Source organism: Acomys russatus, chromosome 31, assembly GCF_903995435.1.
Source record: "Acomys russatus chromosome 31, mAcoRus1.1, whole genome shotgun sequence".
In the NCBI taxonomy this organism is placed as follows: Eukaryota; Metazoa; Chordata; class Mammalia; order Rodentia; family Muridae; genus Acomys; species Acomys russatus.
Window position 1 is genome coordinate 7,398,004 of NC_067167.1, and position 26,910 is coordinate 7,424,913.

At 49.0% G+C, this 26,910-nt stretch overlaps 1 protein-coding gene across 2 annotated transcripts in view; it reads right to left on the reverse strand.

Annotated features, from left to right (window-relative positions):
- Abtb3 (ankyrin repeat and BTB domain containing 3) overlaps nt 1-26,910 on the reverse strand; it is a 184,648-nt gene that overhangs the window by 110,191 nt on the left and 47,547 nt on the right. For both annotated transcript variants that reach the window (XM_051139718.1, XM_051139717.1), the window contains exon 2: nt 4,153-4,302. In XM_051139718.1, coding sequence (XP_050995675.1) covers nt 4,153-4,302 — 150 coding nt within the window. The remainder of the gene's footprint in view (nt 1-4,152; nt 4,303-26,910) is intronic.

Consider the following 26,910-nt stretch of genomic DNA (forward strand, 5'->3'; position numbering starts at 1 on the left):
TTAAAAATGGGCTAAGGCGGGGTCTCTAGATGTCACTCGACTGTAAACAGGGCCATGTCACGAAGAAGCTTTAGATCAGCCACCCAACCAGTAATCAGAAAATATTGCTGCTGGGGGGCATCTCACGGCTTCATGAATCTTAAAAGGGTGGGAATCCAATGTCCCAACCTGGAGGCCAAGAAAGCAGCTCTCTTATAATTGCTGTAGTTTGCATATGAGGTGTGTCCCTCCCTTAAAAGGCTCATCTGTTTCGCTTCTGGGTAGTGGTGCTATTTTAGAAGGGTCTAGAAACTTTAGGCGGTAAAACCTAGATAGAGGAAGTAGTTTCTGAAGCTGGGTCCTTGAGGATATTATGTTCCTGCTCTCTTACTGTCTTGTTCTTGGCTTCCTGTTTGCACACACCCATACACACACACACACACACACACACACACACACACACACACACACATGCCCTTTGCCACATACTCCCACCACCATGATGTTTTGCCTCATGGTGAGTTAAGAGTTAACACAGAACCGAGTTGCCAGGGATGGAACCTTCTAAAACTGTGAGCACAGATGAACCTTTTTCTCCTAAGTTGTTCTGTCAGGTGTTTTGTTACAGTGAAAGAAAACTAATGACTGCAGTGCCAGAGACAGCTCCCCAACCCCGTCATGGCGTGCCATCACAGAGATGCAGCATGTCCCCAAGGGAGGCCATGCAGGGCTTCCTCTGGGAGGAGGTGCTGGTTGGGTTATGGGTCCAGATTCGCCTTACTGCTTGGGATCAGCTGGGATTGCTGTATCAACTTCTGCACAGGTTAGTGGTGCAGAAATCAACACTCCAGTCCTACCAGGACCTGATAGCCAGCTAAGCTGTTTAACAGCCAACAGAGTCTTGAGCAAACGCAAGAGTAGCTTTCCTAGCTTGGTATCCTGGTTAGTTTTTATTGCCCGCTGGACACAGGCAAGACATCATATGGAAAGTGGGGATTATCAACTGAGGAATTCTCAGTCTAGATTGCCCAGTGGTCAGGTCTATGGAGAAACTGTATTGCCTGTTGATTGATGGAGAAACTGTATTGCCTGTTGATTGATTGATGTGGGGAGGCCTAGCCCACTGTGGGCGGTGTCATCCCCAGGCAGGTTGTCTTTGAATTATGTAAGAAAGCAGGCTGACCATGAGCTGAGGGAGCAAGCCGGTAAGCGGCACTCCCATACGACCTCTGCCTCAGTTCTTGCCTCCAGGCAGCTGCCTGAGTTTGTGCCTGGACTTCCCTCTGTGATGGAATGCAGCCTGGAAGTGGACGCTGAAATACATCTTTTCCTCCTCTGGGTTGTTTTCGGTCATGAGCGATTTATCACAGCGGCAGAGAGGAAACGAATAGAGGTGACTGGTTGGAGAACACAGCCCGAATTAGGGGGGTGCAAACCTGGGAAACTCCAACTTTGACTGTCTCCTCCCCCCCCCCCCCCCCTGTGTAAGTTACCTTTGTATTGCTGTGATTAAAACGCCTGACAGAAATGAGAGAGGAAAGGTTTACTTTGGCTCACAGGGCACAGTCCTCGGAAACCCTGTCTATGTCTTCTCTTGGCCCCATGTGCTTGGGCAGAACACTGTGATGGCAGGGATGTGTGGTAAAGGTTGTTCTTTGCTGCTTTGTGGGTGCGAGATAGAGAGAGGGAGGCATGCAGGAAGAGGCCGGTGCGAGGCTGCGCCGAATGACCTACTTCCTCTAACTTGACTCCTGACTGCTACCTGTGCTACCTGGCGCTGATGCTATCATACTGTGAGTCCCTTAAGGGGTGAAACCATTCGTTAGGGACCGTCACAGTCACACCGAGAACGCTTCCTAGTCCCTTAGACATCTCTTAATTTTCTTTACACTTATTTGTGTACTGTGTCCATAGATGTGCATGTTACAAGGGGCTCATGGGGGTGACAGAGGACAACTTGAAAAGACGTCTTGGAGATGGGATTTGGGTCATCAGACTTGGCAGCAGTCACTTCACTCAGCGAGCCATCTCAATGGTCCTCCCTGGGCATTTAAAAAAAAAAATCCCACCAAGTTAGCTAGCAAAAACGACCATTACATCCTCCTTTGTTTCCTTTATGCTTTTTGGGGCTCTCTCTCCTTTCCTTCTTTCTCCACCTTCTTTTCTTTGCGCTTCTTACTTCCTGAGACCCAGATGTACCATACATCTGATGCTGTTCTGTCAGGAAGAGAGAACAGCTTCCAGCAAGGGAGAGAGAGAGAGAGAGAGAGAGAGAGAGAGAGAGAGAGAGAGAGAGAGAGAGAGAGAGGAGAGAGAAGTAAAGAAGTGAAATGTGGAGTGTGATTAGGAGAGGGGAGTGACAGGATTGTTATGGGTGCTGGCTTTTTTAACTGGGGTAATAAAACTGTTCTAAAACAGACCGTGGTTACAGCTGCCCAACTTGGTAAATATGCTAGAAATGACTGAATTGGATGCATAGGTAAGCTCTGCCTCAATAAGCAGACTATGGAAATGCATGAAGTAGGCTGTAGGGTGGTAACTGCTGGGCGTAACTCTCAAAAGTGGTAGGGGATGAAGGTTGTGAAGAACCAATGGGCTGAAGTGCTTAAGTCCTCACCAGTTCACAGGCGGGAAGTCTCAGTCTCCCGGTGTCACGGTGTTAGAAAGCGGGGCGTTTGGCGGATGCTTAGGGTTGGGCAAATTCAAGAGGGTAGAGCCCTTATATAGGGCCTCATAGGAAGAGAACCCTCACCCCGCCCCTCAGTGAGAAGGTGCCAACTGCAAGCCAGGCAGAGAGCCCTTCACCGGGAGCTCAATTTTTGACCTTGGACTTCCCATCCCCTAGAACTGTGAGAAATAAGTGCCTCTCCCCAACCCTTGCCTCTGTGTATGCATCCACCCTGAGTGTGAGGGTGCCCCCAGAGGCCAGAAGAAGTGACCGAGCCCCTGGAGCTGGAGTTACAGGAGGATGTGAGCCTCTTGTCATAGGTACCAGGAGCTGAATTAGACTACTCTAGGCCCTAAATGCTTGCCTTTCAAGCCATGCTGTCTACTCTGGCATTTTGTTTTGATAGCCCGAATAAGACAACGGTCCTCCAGGGGGCGGGGTCTGCTCAAACTACTCTACCAACCAAGGGCAGTGTATATGGTGAACCTAGAACCCCTATTCAGATCTAGCCAGTGGACAGCACATTCTCCACAGTTGTGAGGAGAGTGGGGACTGACTCTGACATGAACTCTGGTGCCCCCTTATTTGACCACTTCCCCTTGGTAGGGAGGCCTGGTGGCACTCAGAGGAAGAGGAAGCAGGCTACCAGGAAGAAACCTGATAGGCTGTCATCTTATAGTGGGAGATGAGGTCCCCTTCTATCACAGACCTAGGGGAGAGGAATAAGGTGAAAGAGGGAGGGAGGGGGAAAGGGAAGATACAAGTGAGGGGATAACAATTTAGATGTAATCTGAATAACTTACTTAAATAAAAGACAAGGGTCCTTAGAGAGGTCTTGTTTCACAGGAGTGGGACCACAAGGCATGGAGAGTTGTTTTGGCTGGGGGAGCAGTCAGTGCCAAGGTCCTGAGGTTTTCCTCCCGTGGTCACAGAGCAGAAAGGACACGAGGGAGGACAGAGGATAGTGAGTGGGTGGGAGGCCTGAGAGCAGTTCTGAGGACTTTGGTTTGTCCTGTGGGTTGGAAAGGGACCACTGAAGTATTCTGAACAAAGAGAGGGGAGATCTGACAGGTGCATTCAACAGATCTGCTGTAGACATCAAGGGCTAATGGGCACTTACAGAACATGTACATTGCCTGCAGCAGGAAGGGTACCAAGCCCTGAGATGAGGTATCTGTGCATTCCGTGTCAGAATATCACCCAGCGCTGGCTGCGAAGATTTCTCTGATTTAATTGAAAAGGAAAACTGAGGCTCAGGGCAGATGAGGACTAGATTTCACTACACCAATGATAGAGCTGGAAGATTTGCCAGGCCTTCCTTCCCCTAGAACCCTCGTCTTCCCTAATTTCACTGGCACTGCTTTGTGCACAGAGCAAGTGCTCAATTAAGGTGCACTGGGACAGGTCAGCATGAGCACCTGTGGCGAGAAAGACTGGCGTGTCACTCCGGACATGGAGAGGCTATGTAGTGAGGGCACCTGGCTGAGGAGCCAGCGTTCACTTACTGAGCTCAGCGATGCTGCCCACCCGAGTGGCCAGCAGGGACTGCTCGATGGTCCTCAGCTCCGACTGGCTGAACATGGGCAGCTCTCCTGGCTTGCTGGGCCGCTGTGGGTCTCGGTGCAGGTTCAGGCTCTCTGGCAGGCTCAGCACACCTGCAGTGGGGAGGCACGGAGAAGACAACAGATCATGACTTTTTGATTCTTCAAAGGGGTCAGCCAAACCTCGAACTGTCAGAAGCTGAGATGGGAACGCACGCTCTGAGCCCCAACCCCTTTTGAGACAGGGTAGCATATAGATGCCATGCTGGCACTGGCCACAAGCTCATTCTATAGGCAAGGATGACCTTGAACTTCTAACCTTCCCACTCTAACTCCTGAGTTCTGGGATTACAGGTGTGCAATCCACATTCAGTTTATTCGGCGCTGGGAATCAAACCAAGGCTTCATCCATGCTAGGCAAGCAGAAACCAACTGAGTTACAGCCTCAGCCCTGGACCCCTGTAGTGGTCCCCTGGATGTTGGCAGTGGGCAACAACCCCTGGATGCTGATTTTAACAAACACGCGAGCATTTTTCTGGGCACTATATTTCTAGAGATCATGAAGCAGAATTGTTCCCCGGCTTGGCAGGGAATCTGTCCTCTGAGAGAAACTTCTCCTGAACCCATTGCCTCATTCTTTCTCCCAGAGACAGCCTAAGCAGTCGCGGATGGGGGAGGGCAGTCCTGGTGGTGGCCTTTGAGGACTTCCTTCACTGGCTCAATAAATGTGACTGATGTGGATGGGCTGGGTGATCTGTGAGACAAGGCTTTGGGATATCTCTGTGGTGATATATATAGGGTGGGGGTCAGCGGAAAGTCCCCAGGACTTCTGTACCTTGTACAGTGCATGTCCACAGAAATCTCTAGAACATAACAGTCTCCCCCCACCCCCCACCCTGCCCCTGTCCCTTTCTGTTCTGTAAACATTTAGTGAGCACATAAAATGTAGCTGTGTGGCTTAAACAGTCATTCACCAATCCCTAACTATCCCAGTAGGAGCAACAGTGTTCCTCCTTCTTGGATTTTCAAGTCTGACTAATTGACTTCCTTTAGTCAAAGGTATGTTAACAGACAGGAGCGAATCATCAGAGCCCTGAAAAGTGCTTATGACCTTGAACTTGCTGTCTTGAGCTCGGCCTTTATCCTAAGAAGAACATGCCCTGGCTAGCCTTGCCATCTAAGGAAGGTGAGAGAGGGACACACACGTGGTGTATAGCCCAGCCAAATAAAGACACACACACACATGAGAGGGAGAGAGAGAGAGAGAGAGAGAGAGAGAGAGAGAGAGAGAGAGAGAGAGGGAGGGAGAGAGAGAGAGAGAGAGAGAGGGAGAGAGAGAGAACATGGATGCTCACAAAATAACCTGGGAACAATAGCACATGATCAATGCACAGGTGCTGAGCAAGGTACATGATGCAAGTCACCTGGCAGCGGGAGGGGAAGAAGAATGTAAAGCCAATAGCTCAACTTCACCCCTCCCCCTGCTCAAATCACAGACCTCAGTAGCCTCACCCATACTCTGCCACTCACTGGGTTGGCTCAGACCTCTGGAAGGCAGCTAGAGTAAACGTTTATCTTAAATGGATGATAACAGTGACTAAAGGATACATGTGGCCACTCGTTAATGCTCGTGACAGTCCTGAAATTCATCAGATACATTTTCATTGAAGACCCTTCTCCAACTGCTTATTCCTCCAACACTTTGTAGCTCCAGAGAATGTCACAGCCCATCTCTCTCTCTCTCTCTCTCTCTCTCTCTCTCTCTCTCTCTCTCTCTCTCTCTCTCTCACACACACACACACACACACACACACACACGCACACACAATCTGCTCTTCATGTTTGCCTTCAAAAAAAATCTTCCACAGAAAACTGCCTGCCCTTACTGTGTGGCTGCAGCCTCTGTTACTGTTTTCTTTTCATATATGCACGCACACACACTAATGATTCGGAACAGGCAGTGTGCTTGTAAAACAAAATCACAGCCTGGCAGACAGGCCAATAAAACACCTCTCCTCACTGGATACCTGAGGATCTTTCAGATTGTAGAGAGGGAAGACCAGACCTTCAGAGAGATGCCCACTCTGCAAGGGACCCTTCTGCCTCTCTAACCTCCTTGCCCTGGATCCAGGCAGAGAAGTTCTGAGTTCTCTTCTTCTCCCTCACTCAGACCTGAGAGTACGAGGCCAGACCAAACCGTTGCCATAGCAATAAATGGGGGTTTATCCCTTACCTGAGGTCCCTGACATCTCTGCGGCTCTAACATGAAAACCTCCCACCCCCCTTGAAGTTGTCACTACAAATAATGCCAGCCAATGATGACCCAGACTAGGAAGTAAGGTTAAGTTTCATGGACAACCCCCCCTCAGTTGCGGGCAGTGCGGAGCAGGATCATGGGGCTTAAACAGCCAAGAGTGAGGTCCTGAATGCTGAGGGTGGGGAGGGGCAGACCAAGTATCAGTACAGGCCCTCAGGTGTTCCGAAAAGGTTGGTCCTGAGGTTTTCATCATTGACTGTGTGGTGACCCAGATCTGTATGCTGTACCATAGGAATCACCAGGCATAGGGCAGTCTGGAACCCCGAGCTTCACCCTAGCCTGACCGGTCCTGAGCTTGCCCTTGGATAGGTCAGAGACCCTCTCTGGACCTCCGCGTGTCCTTGTCTATGAAGTGGGAGGGGGGGGGGGTGGGATGAAGCACAGGGCTTGTCTTTCCTCTAGGGCTGCTGCGAGTCTCGTGGGCTCTCTTTCATGTGCTAGGCAGGAAGGGGCTCCACACATCAACCTGAGATGAAAGTCGACGCACAAACGCCAGCTCTGGGTTTCTTCAGGCTTCATCGCGCAGAAACAATCCCCCTTGGAATTGCTTGTCCTTTTGGAGAGTTATGAAATTCAAACGCGGAAATGTCATTTATTCAAAGAAGCCTTAAGAACTAGATGACAGAGATTGGCAAAATCTGTAATTGATCTATTCTGCAGAGATTATGTGTTGGGTTTTATTTTCTTTTTGAGAACTCCATATGAAGTATCTGAGTTAGGGATTTATTGCTGTGAAGAGACACCGTGACCACGGTAACTCTTATATAGGAAAATGTTCACTTGGGGCTCGCTTGCAGTGCAGTTTAGTCCATTATTGTCAGGGCAGGAAGCATGGAGGCACACAGGCACACACGGTGCTGGAGAAGGGTGCGAAAGTTCTACATCTGGACCAGCAGGCATCCGGTAGAGAGAGTGACACTGGGCCTGACCTGAACTTCTGAAACTTCAAAGCCCACCCCCATCTGAAACACTTCTTCCAAGGCCACACCTACTCCACCAACGCCACACCTCCTACCAATGCCACTCCCTATAGGCCCGCCCACGGGAGACACTTTCATCGAAACCATATAAGGCTTTATATATAAACCTTATATATAATAATTATTTTTTTCTAATGTAAAAAGGTATCTAGGTGAATGAAATGGCCTCAGCATCATATTTTAGTGTCTGATGCAAGCCCATGATTGGAGTTGAGGACAGGATGGCTTGATGGTTAAGACCCAAGTTCAAAATTGAAGTTCACAGGGTAGGAGAGATGACTCAGCCAGTCACATATTTACTATAAGCATGAGGACTGAAAAGGCCACGTAAAAGCCAGATATGGTACCATGCACCTGCAAGCCTAGCATTGGTGTGTGTGTGTGTGTGTGTGTGTGTGTGTGTGTGTGTGTAGACAGAAGCTTGCTAGCCAGCTAGCCCAGTCATGTCTTAAAAAATAAGGTTGAGACTGATAGAGGAAGACTGCTGATGTTGACTTAGGGCTCTATACACATGTGCACACTGACTAGTGCACGCGCGCGCGCGCACGCACGCGCACACACACACACACACACACTATGCCTGAGAAATCTGTCTTTGTGAGAATCCGTGACGTTTGCTGTGTTTCTCATTCGGCTGAGGAAGGAGTGCACTCACATTCTCAAAAAGGGTCTACGGCTCAAAAAATATGATCAGTTCGCTCCTATGGGCGCCACCTCATTCACGGCCAGCCGTCAAGGTTTCTGCTCATGGCTGGTGCTGAGGTTCCCCTAGCTTCTGAGAACAGCAAAGCAGTGGGCACTGCGAGTTTCCTAAGACGATCGCGTATGATTATGTCCTGAGAGCCTCTGGCCTCCAGTGTGAAAGTGCCATAGACACTGCCCTACCAAACATGGAGTCTCATCTATTTAATGTCTGGGTTCAGTGACGATCATCTTTCTGAAGTCTTGTGTGACTGGAGAGAGAAAATCTTTTGGTCAAGAACATAAAACGTAAGAAGCGCCGCTCAGCTTGGGCTCTTAGATACCCCATATCCCGCACCTCCTCTGTCCCTGGGGTGGGGGTGGGGGTGGGGGTGGGGGGTGGGGGTTGGGTACCAGACGTGCTGCTCCCTCGGCCTGCTTCCCATCTGAGGTGCACAGCATGGCCCCATGGCAAACAGAATGCCCCGCCTTCCTCTACGTTACCACTGGACCTAGGTCAAGGATGTACTTCGCCATGAGGAGAAATCCGTGCTAGCCAGTACCCAGACTTCATCTACTCACCCTCAAGGATGATGCTGGTGATGGAGATGAAGCAGGAGGAGACCAGCCAAACTTTGTGTAGTACCAATGCAGTTTCGACACTGTGCCAAGTACTTTCTGGGTTTAGATTAAAATTTTATTTGATTTCTGACAGCCAGACTAGAGTAGGAAACTCTATTATTATTATTATTATTATTATTATTATTATTATTATTATTATTATTATTATTATTACTATTACTACTACTACTATTATTATTATTATTATTTGGAGGCACCATAAGATAACAGTTTAGAACAGTCCTGGATTCACATGATGTTCCTCTGAACCATAGCTGTAGCACTCAACATCCTTTTCATTTCTAGCACTTCCTGTGGCTCGATACTCTGTTCTTACACGATGTCTATTTTATGGTACTTCATGTGAGTAACCAAGAGTTATGATGTAATGACGGAAGAAGCCAGGATCAGAAGATGCGTATGCCATGCTGGAGGTAGGGGTGGGGTGATGACATGGGCCTGGTGCTCTGGGCACAGGCTTGGGCTCTGCCTCCTTGGCCTCTGGCTGCAAGAGGAGAGAGGATTGTACTGGTGCTGCCTGCCAACCTGGGCTCCATTAAGAAAGTAGGAAGCTGAAAGCAAGGGTCCTGGCAGCCGGCTCAGCTTTACCAAACAGGAAGGAAGAAGCCTTGGAAGAGACGTGGCTGGGTGCCGATGCCCACTTTGCCACCTTCCATGGGGGTTGCCAGGCTCTGACTTGGTTCCTCTGAGCCTGCTCCACCCTCTGCAGTGTTGGACATCGCTTTCCTCATGGTTGGCAGAGAGACAGGAATGGGATAATATATATGGACAACCTGGCACAGAGAACAGAGTCGATAAATGCTTGCTAATAAAGTAAGTAAAGGAAGTTCTTTGGAGCTAAAGATTTAGGAAGTCAATAACCGAGTCCCTGCCAGAAGGCTTTCGTTTACTGTTAAATTTATGAAGAAACAAAATAGAAAATATCATGGCTTCTTTTTTATGCCTCTACCACCAGCTTAGGGCCCCCTCCCTTTTATTTTAAAACTCTTGGCAGTGAGAAACAGATTTAGGGCTTGCTTAGTGAACCCACTGTCCATGAGAGAAGTAGACCCCTTTCCTGCTAATGCGAACATGCTTCTTCGCTCATGCTTTTCCTAAGAATAAATTTCCTTTTCAGAGATCGTTCTTTAAAATATTGTACCCAGGGCACTTAAGAATGAGAGTGGAGAAAACACGAATGTAGAGCTTTCTAGAAACAGGCAGCTGGACACACTGAGATGTGGTGGAGGCTGAAAACACATCTAAGGAAGGGCGTGGTACCCTTTGGAAAACACAAATGCTGGGCTTGAGGCTTGAGGCCTCAGGCCTAGCTGTGAAGGAACCTCCACCAGCTGAAATGCTCGTAGTAGAAGAAACAGCAGAGGTGAGTATGCAACTCTTGGGGTCCCATGGAGGTGCCCCAGGCGAGCCCAAGGCAGCCTCAGAACTTCAGATGCTTCCTAGGGACCCAGCATCAGCTGGGATTTTGGAGAACCCAACTCCACCGAGCAGTTCAAAGAGCCCGATTTCTGAGTTCTGAAGGCCATGTTTGGCCCTCCCCACCAACACTGATGCATCGTGTTAGCCTCCCCTTAGGCACCGGTTTCCTTGGGAATGCCACGGAATAATGGAGAACATTCACAGTGGATAACCCTCATAGTGCCACTGAAAGATGAAATGAGTGCTATCCAGCCTGCTCTCTATAAATAGCTCAATAATAATGGCAGCTGTTATTATCATTATAATTGTTGCTGGAGGACAGTCCAGGGAGGAACAAAGGCCCAGAGGCAGGTGTTCAGCATGGGGGGGGGGGAGGGGGGAAGCAGAGGGTACAGAGGTGGTAAGTGTAAGTGGACAGGCAGCGGTGGGTCATGGAGGGCTTTAGTCACTGTCCACAATCCAAAACCTTCCCCTACAAGGCACTAGGCTTCTCTCTGGTCACAACCAATTCTCTAGAAAGAGCGGCCTCATGCCCCATCTCAAGCTCCACTTCCATTGGTCTAGCAAGTTCAAGGTTGTCCCTTGGAGCCCAACTCAGGATGCCCAGGACTTGTGGAAGCCTCAGGCCTTGCTTTTGAGGAACTTTCCACCCAGGCAGCCAGGAAGATAGAAGAGCAGCCAAGGACTGCCAAAAGTAGCGGCAGAGAGGTAGGACAGGTAGAACGGAGTCACAGGCAGGAAGTGGCCCAAGGTGACCCCCACAAGCTGTCCTTCCCTCTGTGAGCCACAGGCGGCCAGCTTTTCCTCCCACCCAGCGGCTAACCCCGCCCTGGGCTTAGTGCACAGTGGCAGCTATGCTGTTCTGCAGCCTTCTTCTGCAGAGGCAAGGCACGGAGACAGTGTTGATGTCAGTGTGGCATCACTGTACAGTGTGGCATAAGAGTACTCATTGGAGGAGCAAGAAAGCCAAGGGCCAAATGCTCATTCGTTGAGCATTAGCTGAGCACCTACTAAGTGCCAGTCAGTGCCCTAGGTGCTTGAGACCTGGTAGCAAAATACCGGAGAGCCTTCATATTTTAGTCCCTGTGTCCCAGATGAACACTCTGAACACACGATTAGAATACGCAGGCAATCAGCACTAAGTGCCACAGAGGAAAATGGCAGGAAAAAAAAAAAAAAAAAAAAAAAAAAAGAGGAAGGAGTAACGGAGCTGCTGAAGCAGAGGCTTGAAGGAAGTGACCTGTGTGCCTGGGTGAAGAGCAGGACAACACAGTGGACCATAGTCGGAAAAGCCAAAGGGTGGTGTGTGCTGGGCCTGTTAGACAAAGGAACAGAAGTCGCCTGCGGTGATGAAGCGCTGAAGATGGATTGGGTGAAGCCTCATGGGTGACTCCAAAGACTTTGGCTCTGGCCCTGAGCAAGGCAGGGGGAGCCACTGGAGGTTCCTGAATGGAGGATGGAGGTGGGCCTGTGTTTGAAGGGCCACTCCAGCTTGTGGTGGGCTGACCATGGACTACAGGGAGTGGCTAAGGCAGACTCGGGTGTGATTATCATCGAAGAGGTCATAAAACAGGCCAAGTAATGAAGATGCTAAGTGGGTGTTGGGTGTAAAAAAAAAAAAAAAAAAGAGTCTAATTGCAAGGGGGAAGGGTCTGCATTTACTCAAGGGGAATAGGGTTGGAAAGCATGCCAAGCACACGTGAGGTCCATGCTAAAAACATGTCCTGGCTTCTCATTTCTCAGGGGAGCACTATGGGAGCACTATGGTTGCAGATATTTCTTTCACTCTTCTGTCCTGCCAGTAGGGCCCATAGCTAGCCATACTCACAAGACTGTTGGCTCCCTTTCCTACCTACTCCACCTTCTTCTTCTTCTTCTTCTTCTTCTTCTTCTTCTTCTTCTTCTTCTTCTTCTTCTTCTTCTTTTTAAAGAGTTGTTTATTTATTGTATATACAGTGCTCTGCCTGCATGTACACCTGCATGCCAGAAGAGGGCGCCAGATCTCATTATAGATGGGTGTGAGCCACCATGTGGTTGCTGGGAATTGAACTCCAGGACCTTCGGAAGAGCAGACAGTGCTCTTAACCTCTGAGCCATCTCTCCAGCCCCTCCACCTGCTTCTTTCCCAGGGTTTTACCTCTACTGCATTACCCATGCAGTTTCTCTGCATGGTCCTCAGTGCCATCCATCTTGTAGAAGCTTTATAGAAAAGAAGACCACATTTCTTTGTTTCCCTGTGACTTCAGTAAAGGGACTCATAGGGCTCAGTGGGTCAAGAGAACACTTGCTTTAGACTCTAGCCCCTCTTTAGAGCCTCAGGGGAATGCTATCGTAGTTCTCCCATTGGCTCTTGGGTAGCTGTGGAAGCATCAGGGGTGGTCAGCTCTTGGAGGGTGGGTCCCAGGAGGAAGGGGGTCTTTGGATAGTTTTCTGCAAGGCATCTCACATGATCACTGCACAACGGTGACATTGAGGGGAAAACCGGCATGGGACGTGATAAAACTCAGCCTTGGGGCGTGGCTAACAGAAAAATTCTGGGTTAGCCATAGTATTTGACATTTCGATTAATTTCATGGCAATAGACCAGGCAGATTTTTGGACAATCAGGACTAATTTGCTCTATATTGAGTTGACATTGGGCATCTGCCTCTTAAGATATTTGCAATCCAAATGCATACAACCACTCATCCATCCACCCACGCACCCATTCACTCATCTTGATCCATTTATCCATCCACCCACCCACCCATCCATCCATCCATCCATTTATGTACCCATCCATTCACACCACAGAACAGGTAACTTTTAGTTAATTAAATAAACAAATTTGAGGATCTACAAAGTGCCAAGTCACAGAGACGCAGTAGAAAATATAACAGAGTAGCTGCTTTTGTGAAGCTTAACGTCCATCCGTTCTGTTGTCCATTCTTCCGTCATATGTCCTGTCTTTCCGTCGTTCAATCTATTGACTCCATACCATGTGCCTCGTTGGGGGCTGCAGCCACTGTAAGACACACCAAGGCTGCCCTTAGGGAACTCAACTCAATGAGGTGGCAAGGGTGCTATAAACGAAGTCTACATGCCATGTGGATGGCACAGTAAGGAGCTGGATATTCCACATGGGTGGTAGTCCAAGAAAAGCTTCATGGATGAAGGCAGTACTAGCCTTGAAAAAAATGAATCCACATTGATTTGGTAAACTAGATGGGCTGGGGGAAGGCACAAAGGCAAGAAAACAGGTGTTTTGTGGTGACTGTATGAAGGTGCTTGTTGCTGGAGCAAAGTTCAGAAAGAGATTCCAATGGAGTGGGTGGGGCTGGACCAAGGAGAGGTCAGAGTACCTTCACCAAGTGTCTATATTGTTGAGGGCAAGGGACTTCCCTGAGAGCTAAGTTTTGGTGTCTTGCTCCATACTTACATGATGCCAAGGTTCCTCAGTGGTATTCTAGTCAGAATAGCCATGGGAGATACAGCACGTGTCTCAGCCCAGGCTGCTAGCAAGCTCGGAGCAAGGCAACATCCATGCTACTCTCTGTTCCTCAGCTGTCCAGGGCCTGAATGTTGCCTATAGGCTCCTCTGGCTCAGCTAATGCCTTGAACTTGACCTCTTTGGTTTCTCTGGGCTCTCGACATCCACTGTATCTTCCTCTACCTCTACCCTCACAGCTCAGTCAGCCCCTGGGTTTGGCTGAGTGGGACCCCTTGCTGGACTCCTGGCTCCTCAGAACTCTTTAATGACCTTCATCCTAGAATGAGCTTCTCTTTCCCTCCCAAGATGGGGAGACAATGGCGTCTGGCACAAGTTGGCATCCTTTTTCTTAGATGGCCCTTTCCCATCTTGCTCCCGTTGTAGACATTCACTTAAAATGCCTAAACTGTTTTCAAAGCAATGATCAGAAAGTTGCACACAGGCATTTGAAAAACCTTAACAGTAAAAACTGTAAACAGAAAGCAATCTCCTTTTCACTCCCTGTACCTGCCCCACTCTCCCAAGGGAAACTATTACCAGTTTCTTATGTACAATCTTTCTATCCCTCCCTCCTTCCCTCCCTCCCTCCCTCCCCACTAACTAAATTCAAACAATGTGCAGGTTCTCCATGGGATAAAGATCCGATGGTTCTTGCCCTCATAATCTAGCCATAGGGACTAACATCCATTTAATGAACACACACACACACACACACACACACACACACACACACACACAATCTTTAAAACACCATCAAGAAAATGTCCATGCATGATACCCTGCCCTAAGCAATGTGGAACCTAGATGGTAGTACCTAATTTAATTTAATCTCATATAATTTTAAGGAAAAGAACATTCCTTGTAATCATTAGCATCCATTTCCCTTTGTGTCTAAATCACTGTCTACCCAGCTCTTTAAAATTTTAAATAGACAGATTCCCATTATTAGAAAAGTTCTTTGCATGTTAAGAAATCATCCCTTTCTGACATATGTCCTACACACGCATGTCGCAATTTCCCATCTGGCCTTAAAATGTGCTTTTAGTATCATTGCAACCGGGAGTGTTTTCATTCAGCGTAGCTCATGCAGTCTTTTTCTCTATAGGTTTAGGGTTGTGTTTAGAAAGGGCTTCCCCGACAGAGAGATGGATCAGTGGCCAAAGCTCTTGCCAGGTGAGCAAGAGGACTGATGCTCAGATCCTGGAACCCTCGTAAATGCTGAGTGGGCATGGGGGCCTGCTTGTTAATTCCAGCTTTGGGAAGCAGAGATGGGAACCCAGGAACAAGCTGGCTAGTGATGCTAGTCATATTGGTGAGCTCTGGTTTTGACTGAGAGACCATGCCTCAAAGAACAAGTGGGAGAGTGACTGAGGAAGCGTCCCAATGTCAACCTTGGGCCTCTACATGCGTGCACAGAAGTGTACATAAAAACCTGACACATGCACATACATATACACATAAAAAGAAGACACTGTTTCCTGTAGGCAATAGTACTAAAAGTTAAGCACGTTTCTGCTGGTAATTGTAGTCGTATTATCAATATCAAAACTGTGCCCTACCTAGCGTGAGCTGGGAATCAAGTTTTTTGCTTTGGCAAAGTAACCAATCAACTATGTCAGCACTGACTGGGTAAACCACCTTTGCCCCACTGATTTAACATCCACTCTGTGAAGCACTTTATTTCCAGGTACGGTTGAGTTCCTATCCATATTTCATACTCTGTCCTATTGATTTCATCTTTATTTTCGGTGTGGGAAAGAAATCACTTCATTATTGCAGCTTCATAAATGCTTTCAAATCAGAAAAGACCGGTCTTGATTCAAATGCACTTCTTTTTAAAATGGCACTTAGTTAGAGGCTATTTTTTTATCTCATTCTCTGCAACATTAATTTGAATTCTGAATCATTAGATCTGTGAATGCCATTCAGTTGATGAAGGTGATTGCTTGGGATAAGGAAACCAGTGGTGAGGTGTGCTTGGGACGCATAAGTCCATTTAGGACAATGTTTGAACATGCGTTGTGCTTCCTGCAGCACAGTTAGCTGTCTCTTTGACATCCCCAAATCTCCGGTTCTACCGCTCCTCATGGGGACTTGGTTCATAAAAACAATTTGAATTCATGAATGGGTCCTGGATAGACTTCTTTGTGGGGAGAGATTAGTGTTTAAAAAAAAAAAAAAGGTGTTAAAGCCATATTAACACCCTCTGGGTGTTCTCCTCTCTTATAGAAATTGGAGGGAGCTAGGGGGAGAAAATGGAAGATTTCACACCATCTGCCAGCGGCATTTGATGCCAAGGACAAATATTCACAGATCTGTCTCCTCCAGGGATATATACAAACCATTTCTAGGTAAAAGTGAGGATTCCCGCTAGAGGGGGAGGCTGCTGTACCTGGCTGGCTTCCAGTGGGAGGTTTCTTCCCAGTAGAGCTTTCCACACCGTAAGAGGATTATTTATAAGCATCGTGAAGCCCCTTTAGGGTCTGCAAGCTCCTGAGTCACCCACAAAAGATTAAATCACCTTCAACTGAGCTTCCTGGGTGCTGAGTATATTTAATTGTATTCTATATCTTCAAAGTCTGATTATCTTTAATTAAACAGTGTGATGATAGATTGAGTACTTATTTGATATGATATAGCACAGAACTATTCACTGAAGTGTTGAATAAATGGAAATGCCCTGTAGCTGACCACACGGATTGACAGAGGTGTGTGTGTGTGTGTGTGTGCGTGTGTGTGTGTGTGTGTGTGTGTGTGTGCAGCATTTTGAAAGTTGGCAGTGTTCCTTCGTTAACATAGTATAGAGATTAATGACACATAAAAGTCCAAGCCTGCCATTTGCAGGCACGCATGTGTACACAGATATAAATAACTAATCGACCTCCCACAATCCATCAAGAATACAGAGATTACTAAATTGGCTTTTAAAAACATTAGAACCCCATTAGGGCAAATTCAGCTGCTGACGATAGAGAGAAAAACAAACCACAAGAGGACTCTTAAATTCTCCTTTGTAGCTTCTCATAGCAGTTAAAGGTACTGCAGCTTTCAACCAGGCTAGGGGCCCTGGTGGGGGCTTGGGGGGGGCACAGGCCAGGAGGTAAAAGCTAACCTTGCTGGGGTAGAGAGACTCCTTTCCACCAGACATGTGGGAAGGATGCTTCTGCGGGGCAAGTCCGTTTTAGGGAGGTAACGAGGGACAGCATTCCGTGAGGAAGCTCAGACGTAGCTTAGTGATTTGATTCTCAGGTCCCCAACATGAGCCAGAGTCTGAGACTGACATACAGAGACTGTGTCATTGCCTCTAGTACGTTGAATGGTGGCTTTGAAAGACACATTCCTGCCGAATCCCCCGGAAGGAGATCACGCTGGGCTTGGGGCCCTTTCTCAGCCCAGTGGCACAGGGCCTTGTGACAGAACAGCAGAGGGAGACTGAGGCACACTGATCGGTCTAGTTTCATTTCTGTGCCTGTGAGAACATACTCTAACAAAAACAAACTGTAAGAAACAAAGGTCTTCTCTGGCTCACGATGCCCAGGTCACGGGCCATCGTGGCACAGAAGCCAAGGCAGGGACTTGAAGCCGCTGGCCCCACCCACAGTCGGGAGTGGAAAGAAATGAATGCATGAAAGCTTACTGGTGCTCGGCCCTTCCCTCTAGGTTTGAACGGTCCAAGACCGAGAGCCAGGGAATGGTGCTGTCCAAATGCGCAGGTCTTCGCACCTCCATTAACATAGTCAAGAGAATCCCCGCCCCGCCCCCGCCCCCACCCCCGACCCCACATGTCCACAGGTTAACCTAACCCAGAGAGTTTGTCATTGGGACTCTTTTCCCAGATGATTCTTAATCATGGCAAGCTGACAAGTACACTGAGGCAGCCACGTGGGGGAAGGGGGAAAGTGATTGGGGTGGGCATCCAGAGGCCACGGGACACCATGGTTTGCTGGCAGCCACCGAACCCTGGGAAAAAAGCTCGGTCAAGGCCCATCCAGCAACGGATGCTGCGGATGCCTCCGTTTCGGACTCCCAAGCCTCCAGAATACAAGGAGCTGCATTCCTGGGTTTGTAATCCACTGGGGCTGCAGCCAGAACAGATTTCTCTCTGGGTGCTAAACACATCTGACTGTTCGGAGCAAAGCTTTGAGCCCCGTGACCTTCTTCCCTCATTTCAACAACCTTTAGTGGGTCCCTATTGCCTGGAGGACGGGACGGAATCTCTTTACCCAGGGCTTAAAGGGCCTCCGTTGGCCTTTGCCTGGCCTAGCTGTCCAAACAAATTCCATTCTACTCACAAACCCACAAAGCCACCAACGTCCCTGGATGCGATGGTCTACCTCCCTGTCTCTGCTTATCTCTATGGCTGTTCCCTCAGATTTCTAAAGGGAGCCATCTTCTGCTTTTCTGAGCATAACCCCATACATACAACTTCCCTCGGCAAGGGGACCCAAACTCTCATAAATGCCCTCAAATTCCCACCCCTTCCCTTATACGACAGTATAGCCAATATCATTTGGGGGAGGCCAGAAAATGATAACACTTATGAAAAATAAGAGTTAAGACTTTCGTGGCCCTTCCTGTGAGCCAGAGACTATTCTGAGCATGTCACACCATTAATTGTTTCCCACATCCCCTTAGCAGTTTGTATGATTATCAGGTAATGAATAGGAGGCCCAGAGAGGTTAGGCTTCTTTCCAATGGCCACACAGATGGGACTACAGCTGGGCTTGGGAATTGATCCATTTGGCTTCAGAGTTTATCTTGCCCAGAAAGAAAGGCAGAGGCTGAGCTGGGAAGGACTCAAAGGCACATCAGAGATCAGCAAAAAGCCAGAGGCAGAGAAACGATCTCGGCACAGAGTGCATAGGGCCAGGCTGCAGGAATCAGGGCAAGAGGAGATAGCGGGGAAGGGCTGGGCATGTACAGCGCATGCACCCGAGTCACAAGAATCTAAAGGAGCCAGAGATCCTTGGCAGGGTAGCAGCCCACGTCGCACAGTCCCGTACAGGAAGGTGATTTTGGTAGCAGGTGGGGTGGGAGACATATGGAGTCTCTAGTGAGTCACCGAAGGCTATCCAGCTGACACAAGTCAGGGCTGGCCTTGAGCTGACTCTGGATTCCAGGTTGAACAGGGGCCTCTGAGCACCACCATGACTGGAAGTCACGGATAGGGAGGGGACGGAGTCAAGCTGGTGGTGTGCAAGAACCATTACCTTAGTAGCCTAGAGCATTGGTCAAGATGGATGGTCAGAACGGATGAAGGCTGCTCGGGTAGGAGGTGAGAGGAGGGTGGCTGGGAGCAGCAAGGGTATATACTAATGTGCAGAGGTGCTCACCTTGAACCCTGCGCCCCCTACCCCAGCCTCTCTCAGTAGATCCAAGCCTCAGTGGTAATAGGCTCACAGTGCCCTCCACCTCCATCTGAAGGCTGGTTACCTCTAGGGAGCCAGAGGCTGGTTAGAGGAACATACTTTCTATCCGCACTTTATACGCAGGTGCTTGCACACATAAACACACAGCCCCTGGGCATACACACATACACACACAGTTGCCCATGTGTTTACTGTTGGTGTGTGTGCTCAGCTGTCTTCCGGTACAAAGCACCACGCCAACAGAGAAAAATGATCCATTCCTCTCCCCGAGGGGAGTTTCTCAACAGATGTGATTATGCACGCATCTTCAGAGTTTGTGTCTGCTGTTTAGAAGCAGCGAGTCATGAAATCTCAGGTCCCAAAAGCTAAGAAGCCATAGATACTACAAAGCCCAGCTATCCGAGTCAGGTGCTGGCATTTCCAGACCCCAAGCCTACAGTGCTGGTCCCTTCATCAGCGTCTATGCTTAAGTTCCTTTTCATAGAGATATACAAGGCCCAGAGAGGGTAGGGAACTTCCCTAGGGTCACACGGCCTTGTAGAGTGGAAAGCCATTTCTGGTGCCAGGCTGCATCATCAAGTTGAAAGGAACCAGAATTTCTATGGTCAGTAGAGTTAATGGTCTTCAGAGGTGCTTACCGTTTACTCATTAGAACCTATGAACGTGAAAGGGAGGTTCAAAGAGACGCTCTGAGTCTCTCCCGAGTCTCCAAAGAAACCCGGGTCAGTCAACAGCTTGCTCTTAGCTCACCGATGCCCTTTTGGGCCTCTGACCTCTGGAGCATGAAAAACTGCTTCAGGCCATTCTGTCTGGAGGTCTGTATGGTGGTCAAGGGAGACTCGGCACTCACAGTAGGCCGAGTCACGTGAGAGGGTTCTTGTGTGCTGGGCCTGGTGGGACCATTCATTCTTAAGTGGCCACCACTAGTCTTCCTGGAGGCCCAGAAAGCAGCTGCACTGCGGGAGTGGGGGGTGGGGAGGGGGTGCACAGGGAATCACTCCCTTAAGAGTTGCACCAGCCGCTAATGGGAACGGGTTTTCCCACAGTCCAAGGAGTACACATACGGGGAGTACCTAGGAGGGATTGTGGGGTTGGACTGTGACCTCACTGGTGCTCTTCTGGCCTCTCTGACCCCTGTCCAGATGATTTGAGGGTCTCAGGATAGCTGTGCCCAACTCTAGTCATACCAGGACTAGAGTCTGTCCTTGTCACCTCCTTAGGCTTCCTATAGCTGAGCCCAGGCAGCTCAGCTGTTCCCTAGGGTAGGTTCATACTGGTCTCTGATAAAATCTAGTTTACTTGCAGAACATTTAAGTGTGGAAACAGCAGCGTGCCTGTGCCAGTAAGGTGGGACCTGGCTCCCCTACAGGTTCGATGCATAGGATAGGCAATGGCTGACTCATATTGAGTCACCCCAGATCACGCTGTGGCTGAGCCCACTGAGGAAGGCCCACCCCTGTCCCACCACCTTTTCCCAGACACCAGGGGACAGAGGGCTTCACTGGTGAGGCCAGCTGGTGACATGAAGGAGCCTCGGACTACACAGGTTCAGAGAGGCTGCCCTAGGATCTGGGAGTCCTGGTTGTACCCTGCTGTCCCCTCCACCATGGGATTGTGATCATAAGCCTGTTAGCGACATCTCCACTGTGTCCCTACAGTCCCCCTACAGACAGGAGCTGGAACATAAAAGGCCTGTTTTTGCAGGCTCTGGAGGACGCGTGATACTACATTCCATGCTTTGATTTAAAAAAAATGACCCAACAGGTGCATTGCCTCTAACTAAGTAAATAACAACACTGCCCATGCACATGCTCCTGCAAGTTGCACAAATTAAATGTAGTGTGTATGTGCGCATGCACACACACACAAACTGGAAATAGTAGGGGGACTTGGGACAAAAGGATTTGGTGGGAGGAAGAAAGGCATAAGAGCAGATGGTAAGGGTGACTTTGATCAAAGAACGGTATATATGTATATATTCATATGAATATGAAATTGCAAAAGAGTAAGTAAATTAAATAATGATTTTCAAAACAAGAATGACCCCCCAAGGCCCTGCTTCAAGAGAGTCTGGGCTTTCCAGAAAGCACTCAGCAGGAAAGGAAGTTGTTGCCTGGGAACAGCTCAAGCCCAGGGTGGTGTCAGGGCAGGAGGAGGGTTTTCCAGTACTTCTTGGTTCCTGGCACCTGATACCTGGGGCCACCTGGCTTCCTGGCCATTCCCTGCGAGTCTAGGAGCAGCCTTTTGCCCAGGCTTATTTGCAAAGCACCCCTAGCTTTTGTCAGTATGGGGCTGTGGGAAGCTCCCTGCTCTTTGCTCTTGATGTCTCACCAGGCCCCTCGCAGCAGACACCCTTTTTATACAAGTGTGGAAAGGCTGGGGCGGGGTGGGGATTTATCTTTAAGCCTGGATCTGGGTTGCCTGATGTTCTCTGGGAATTCCACTGCGTTCCTCTAATCAGGACCCAAAGCTCAATACTCTTGTCTGAGTCCTTTTCTTTCCTTAAAAAAAAAAAAAAAAAAAAAAAAAAAATATATATATATATATATATATATATATATATATATATATATATACACACATACATACATACATACAGTGCTCTGGCTGCATGTACACCTGCATGCCAGAAGAGGGCATCAGATCTCATTATAGATGGTTGTGAGCCACCATGTGGTTGCTGGGAATTGAACACAGGACCTCTGGAGGAGCAGCCAGTGCTCTTAACCTCTGAGCCATCTCTCCAGCCCCTGAATTGTTTTCTTACTGTGTGGCTTTGAGCACGTCACTCTTTCTCTCTGAGCCTCAATTCCTATGACTGCAAAGCAAGGGAGGTAACCCTCCCCAACCCCCCTTAGTAAGTGTGCTTTGAGATCCGAGGTGTCCACAGTGTGGCAACATGCTGAAGTTTCACAAAGCTCCACAGACAGCAGCTGAGACAGAGACACCGTGATGCGCAACGGTAACCCCAGCCGGAATGGGGGTGTGAATGGGTAGAAATGGAGGCAGGAGGATCCAGAGTTAGAGCCCAGGCTACAGAGGGGATTCATGGCTAGTGTGGAGTCACCCGAGACCCTGTGATCTGTCTGTACCATTCCTGGCTTCAGGCAGATGGCACCTGGGGCTGTAGATCATTACCCAGTCTTTATCTCCTCACTGCATTCTTCCTGAGTGTGCAGCTGTATCCAGACTCCCCTTTTTCATAGTCTTGCTCGGCCTACCCCATCTTAACCATCTACATCTATGGGGATCCCATTTCCAAGGAAAAGTCCACTTCCCAAGATGCTTGGGGTCTGGGCTTGAGCATATGAATTTTGGAAGGGACACATTCAAAGCAACCCAGAAGAGGGTACCAAGGGTGTGGGATGCTTGAGCCTTTTTTCTTCTGCATAACAGAGCAGCCTCTGAATCTGAGAAGGTACCAGCACTCTGGGAGTGCTCAGTTGGTACACACCTGCTCAGTTGGTACACACCCGCTCAGCTAACTTGAAAACAAACAAGCAAACAAACAAAAAACAAACCACTATTAGCCAGCACTGTTAGAGGCTCACCCCTTCCTGTCAGGGTCTGATTATGCTCAGAGAGAACTTTTTTTTTTTTGCGGGGGGGGGGGGAGGCCCAGAGAACCCTCCATGGGTCACACCAAAGTGGCCCCCACAGCTTTTCTTGTGCGGACAGTGAAAGGATGGAGTCAGGGCTTGACATTGGACAGCCAATGGAGAGGGCCCTAAGGCGGCTTCAGCCCCAGGGGACGCCTGGGACTGTAGATCAGCCTTTTCCCTTTGTGGCTCAGCTCCCTGGGGAGGCTCTATTCAGCAATCTCTCCGCAGGTGCTCACGTGCTTCCGCTGTGTTTAATGTCACTCTGATCCTAAAAGCAGAGGTGGGGGGTGAGGGGAGGTGGCAGGGCATGCAGGGAAGGGAGGAAGCTATCTGCTAAGCTCAGACTCCACTGTATCCATTAGCACTTCACAGCCCTTGGTGCCGGAGGGCATGGGTTTATCTTTGGGGGAAAGGCAAGTGGCTGCCCAGGGGCATAAAACTAATAAACAGGCAGCGAATTCAGCTTGAGGTTTTTCCCTGCCTTGGCTGTCCCTGAAAAGGGCTAGTTTTAACAGGCATGCCACTTTCTGTGGTTGTAGTTAGTGAGTTTGGTCTGACCTCTCTAGAGGAACAGGCCAGGCCTCTTACAGGCTCTTAACTCATTCTAAGAGAGAGGAAGGAAAGGCCAAGAAGGAAAGGTTAGAGAGAGATACAGAAAGACGCTGGAGGCCTGAGTAGGAGGGGTTGGCCTTGGTGAAAGTTTCTTAGGCTGCTGGGAAAGCAGTCCCTGTTTCTGGTGCTAAAAGGGAAAGTGCTGGCTTTAGAGACAGGGAGAACCAAGGACACACTCTGCTGTGCTCTATACCAGCCCAAAGGGTCTCATGCAAGAGAATGGCATCTCCCGAAACGCTGCAGGAGAAGGATTTAGTTCCTGGAAGGAACCATCTCTCCATTTTTTGTTTCTTTCTTTCTTTTTCAAATAGAAAAAACTGGCGTGAGGCCAATAAATTATTGCCATTAGGTGTCAGGGGATGGAAGTGACAGTGATCATAACAGGAAAGGATCCAGGTGAGAGGGCTATCTCCATATTCTGCATCTACATCCTCACTGAACCTCACTTGGTTTCGAAACGTCTCCTCGGGTATCTGCTGCATTTCCCCACCAAAGCCACTGTGTCTCTGGAGACCATCCGCGCAGGGCTCGGCCTAGCTCCTGCAATGTCAAGCCAATAATCTTTAAAGCGCACTCGCACTCAGCGTATCGCACTGCATTATGGGAGGGTCCGGACAGCGGCGTCTCTTCCACCTTGCAGGGGGCCAGCCTTTGAGCAAAGTGAGGTGCAAAGAACAGAAGGAATGTTTAGAGGGAGACAGCGCACTCCTGGTGCCACTCTCCTTTCTGTTTATCAGCAGCAGGTCAGGGGTCAGGCGTGTTCAGGACACCCCAGATGTTGTGGCAACGGGGCTAAGGCATTCTTCATCTGCCTGATAGAGGCATAAGGACATTAAGGTATGAGCATTCTTGTTTTGGGTCAGATGAATGAATGGCCATAAAGATCTGAGTTCGAATCCCAGTTTCAGTCCTTGGAAACTATCCAGTGGCTCATGGCATGGTGGCGGCGATAATGAATTGCGCTAAACCCAGCACGGGGTGAACAGGCCCCAGGTGCTGGCTGGGGTGGCCCCACCCACGTCTTAAGAAGCAGCTAATGCTCTTTAGAGGAGAAAGGACAATTTTCAAATGAATTTTTTTGGGTGCAGTTCACACCCAATTATATATCCCTTGTTGAATGTGCAGGAATCTCAGTCGGTAGGCCATCTGCTATTTAATTAAACAGGAACTCAGTCAAGCCATAGAGTGGCTGCGTTACTTTTCTCTTCCATCTGAGAGAGGAAGGTGTTGCGAGGTTGAAGAGGAGATGCAGTCAGTTTGTCACGGAGGGGAAGTCATGAGGTGACTGATCATTTGGCGTCCACAGAGAGGAAGTAGAGAGAGGTGAGTGCTGGTGTCCAGCCTTCTTCCTCCATCTTACTCTGCCAGGGACCCCAGCCACCCAGGTGCACTGGGGGGTGAGGGTGGGGGGGGCGGGTCTTCCCTGCTCTGTTAAACGTTTCTGGAAAACATCTTCAAAGAAACCCCCAGAGGTGTGTTTCCATGGCGACACTAAATCCCATCAAGTTGACATGAAGATGAACGATGACATGATTACATAGTATTTCCATCATCTCCTAACGGCGAGAGATTGAGGCTGCCAGCCAGCAAAGGGGACAAGTGAGGCCCGAGCCTGGCTGAGACTCCAGAACCTAAATTCTGTCTCTCCCTCCCACCCTACCTCCTGAATCTTCCTCTTCCTTGGAGGGTGTATTTCCCTGAAGCCAGCTCCTGCCCCTGAGCCCTGCCTTTGTTTCCCACAGTGGCAAAGCTCTCCTACTCTTTCCACTTGAACGCTTCTCTCCCGTTCTCAAGCAGCTTGGATTTTTGGAACATTCTTCCCAGGTGCGGGCACCCTGGCAGCCCACTCCCTCTCCCTCGTGTTCGCTGCCTTCACATCGGCATCACTCTCGTGATGCAGCTTAGATCCTCTGCCGAGGGTGACAAACTACCATCATCACAAGGGGCAGAGCCTCCTCTTTGAGTTCTTGGTCCTATTGATAAAGGACTTCTTGTTGTTGTTTCGAGACAGGGTTTCTCAGTGTAACCCTGGCTATCCTGTACTCACTTTGTAGACCAGGCTGGCCTTGAACTCTCAGAGATCTGCCTGCCTCTGCCTCCCGAGTGCTGGGATTAAAGGCCTGTGCCACCAACGTTTGGCTGATAAAGGACTTTTAAAAAGGGAACTCAATAATGGGTTACTGAAGTTAGAGAGAAAAAACCAAAACAGGACGGGAAAATCTGGATATCTTAGTGACTGTCAGAAGGAGAGGGGGGTGGGGCATACAAACAGCAAGAGAACCATGGCAGACATGCCATAAAAAGGAAAAAAAGGAGAATAGCACCTAAGGTTTCTCTGTTCCTTGGGGTTTTTTTTTTTTCCTTCCTTACTTGAAGGGACATAAAATTGTCCTTTTTCTAGAGTACATGGGCTTTGGGCACAAAAACAGCATTATACCTTCTAGGGACAGCCAAGAGGGACATATTAGATATTTTTTGGTTTAGCCTTTCTGTTAGCTGAGTTTGTCTGGGAAGGCCAGAACTTGGGACGTATTGAAGGTAGGAAAGACTAACAACTCTTCACATGAACTGCTGTCAGAGTACCTTCCAGTGTCCTTAGCTGTGAACATGAAAGTCATGCTATGAGTTCGAGGCCAGCCTGGTCTACAAAGCTAGTCCAGGACAGCCAAGGCTATGCAGAGAAACCCTGTCTTGAAAAACCAAAACAAAAAACCCAAACAAACAAACAAACAAACAAAAAAACAAAAACAAAAAACATAAAACAAAAACAAAAGAAAGTCATGCTAATCGCCGGTTCAGGTTCCGAATTTTCAGCTTTGGGCCAGTCTAAAGGCCCTGCCATGGAGCCGTAACCTGTGGCCCCTTCCTTCCTTCCTTCCTCCTCTAACCCCCCCCCCCCTTTTTAGACAGGTTCTTACTATGTAGCCCTGATGGGCCTGTAACTCACTATGTAGACCAGGCTAGCCCTGAACTCAAAGAGGACACACCTGCTTCTGCCTCCCTGAGTGCTGGGAGTAAAGCTGTGCGTCACATCGCCCTGCCTGCCCTACCCTGTCCCCTTTGCTGTGCGTCACCTCGCCCTGCCTGCCCTACGCTGTCCCCTTTGCTGTTCTTCGAGACAAGATGTCACCGCAGCCTGGAATGGAGCTCACGATGCAGACAGGGATGATGTTCTTGCCTTTGCCTTCCCAGTGCTGGGATTACAGGTGTGAGCCACCATGTCTGATGTATGCAGTGCTGGGGATCTAAGCCAAAGCTTTATGCACGTTAGGCAAGCATTCTACCGAGCCAGCCAGCCATGCCCCTAGGAGCGTGTGGTTAAGACAATGTCTCTACCTGGGCCATTACCCATTCGCTGTGAGCCAGAAACAGGAGGTGGAAGAACAACACTTCTGTTGTCTGGGAGAAGCCGAGGAAAGCCAGGTGTGGAGGGCACAGACAGAACACATGCTGTGCACTGCCTGACTTCTAGCTACAAATGGGGTTCACAGAGGCAGTGATGAACGAAGTAGTGATAAACCTGCCTCCTCGGCTACACTAGCTGGGTTCAAACCCCAGCTCGGCTACTCACCAGCTGTGTGTGCCTTCGAGAAAGTTACTGATTTCTCTGGGCTTTGGTCTGTTCATTTGG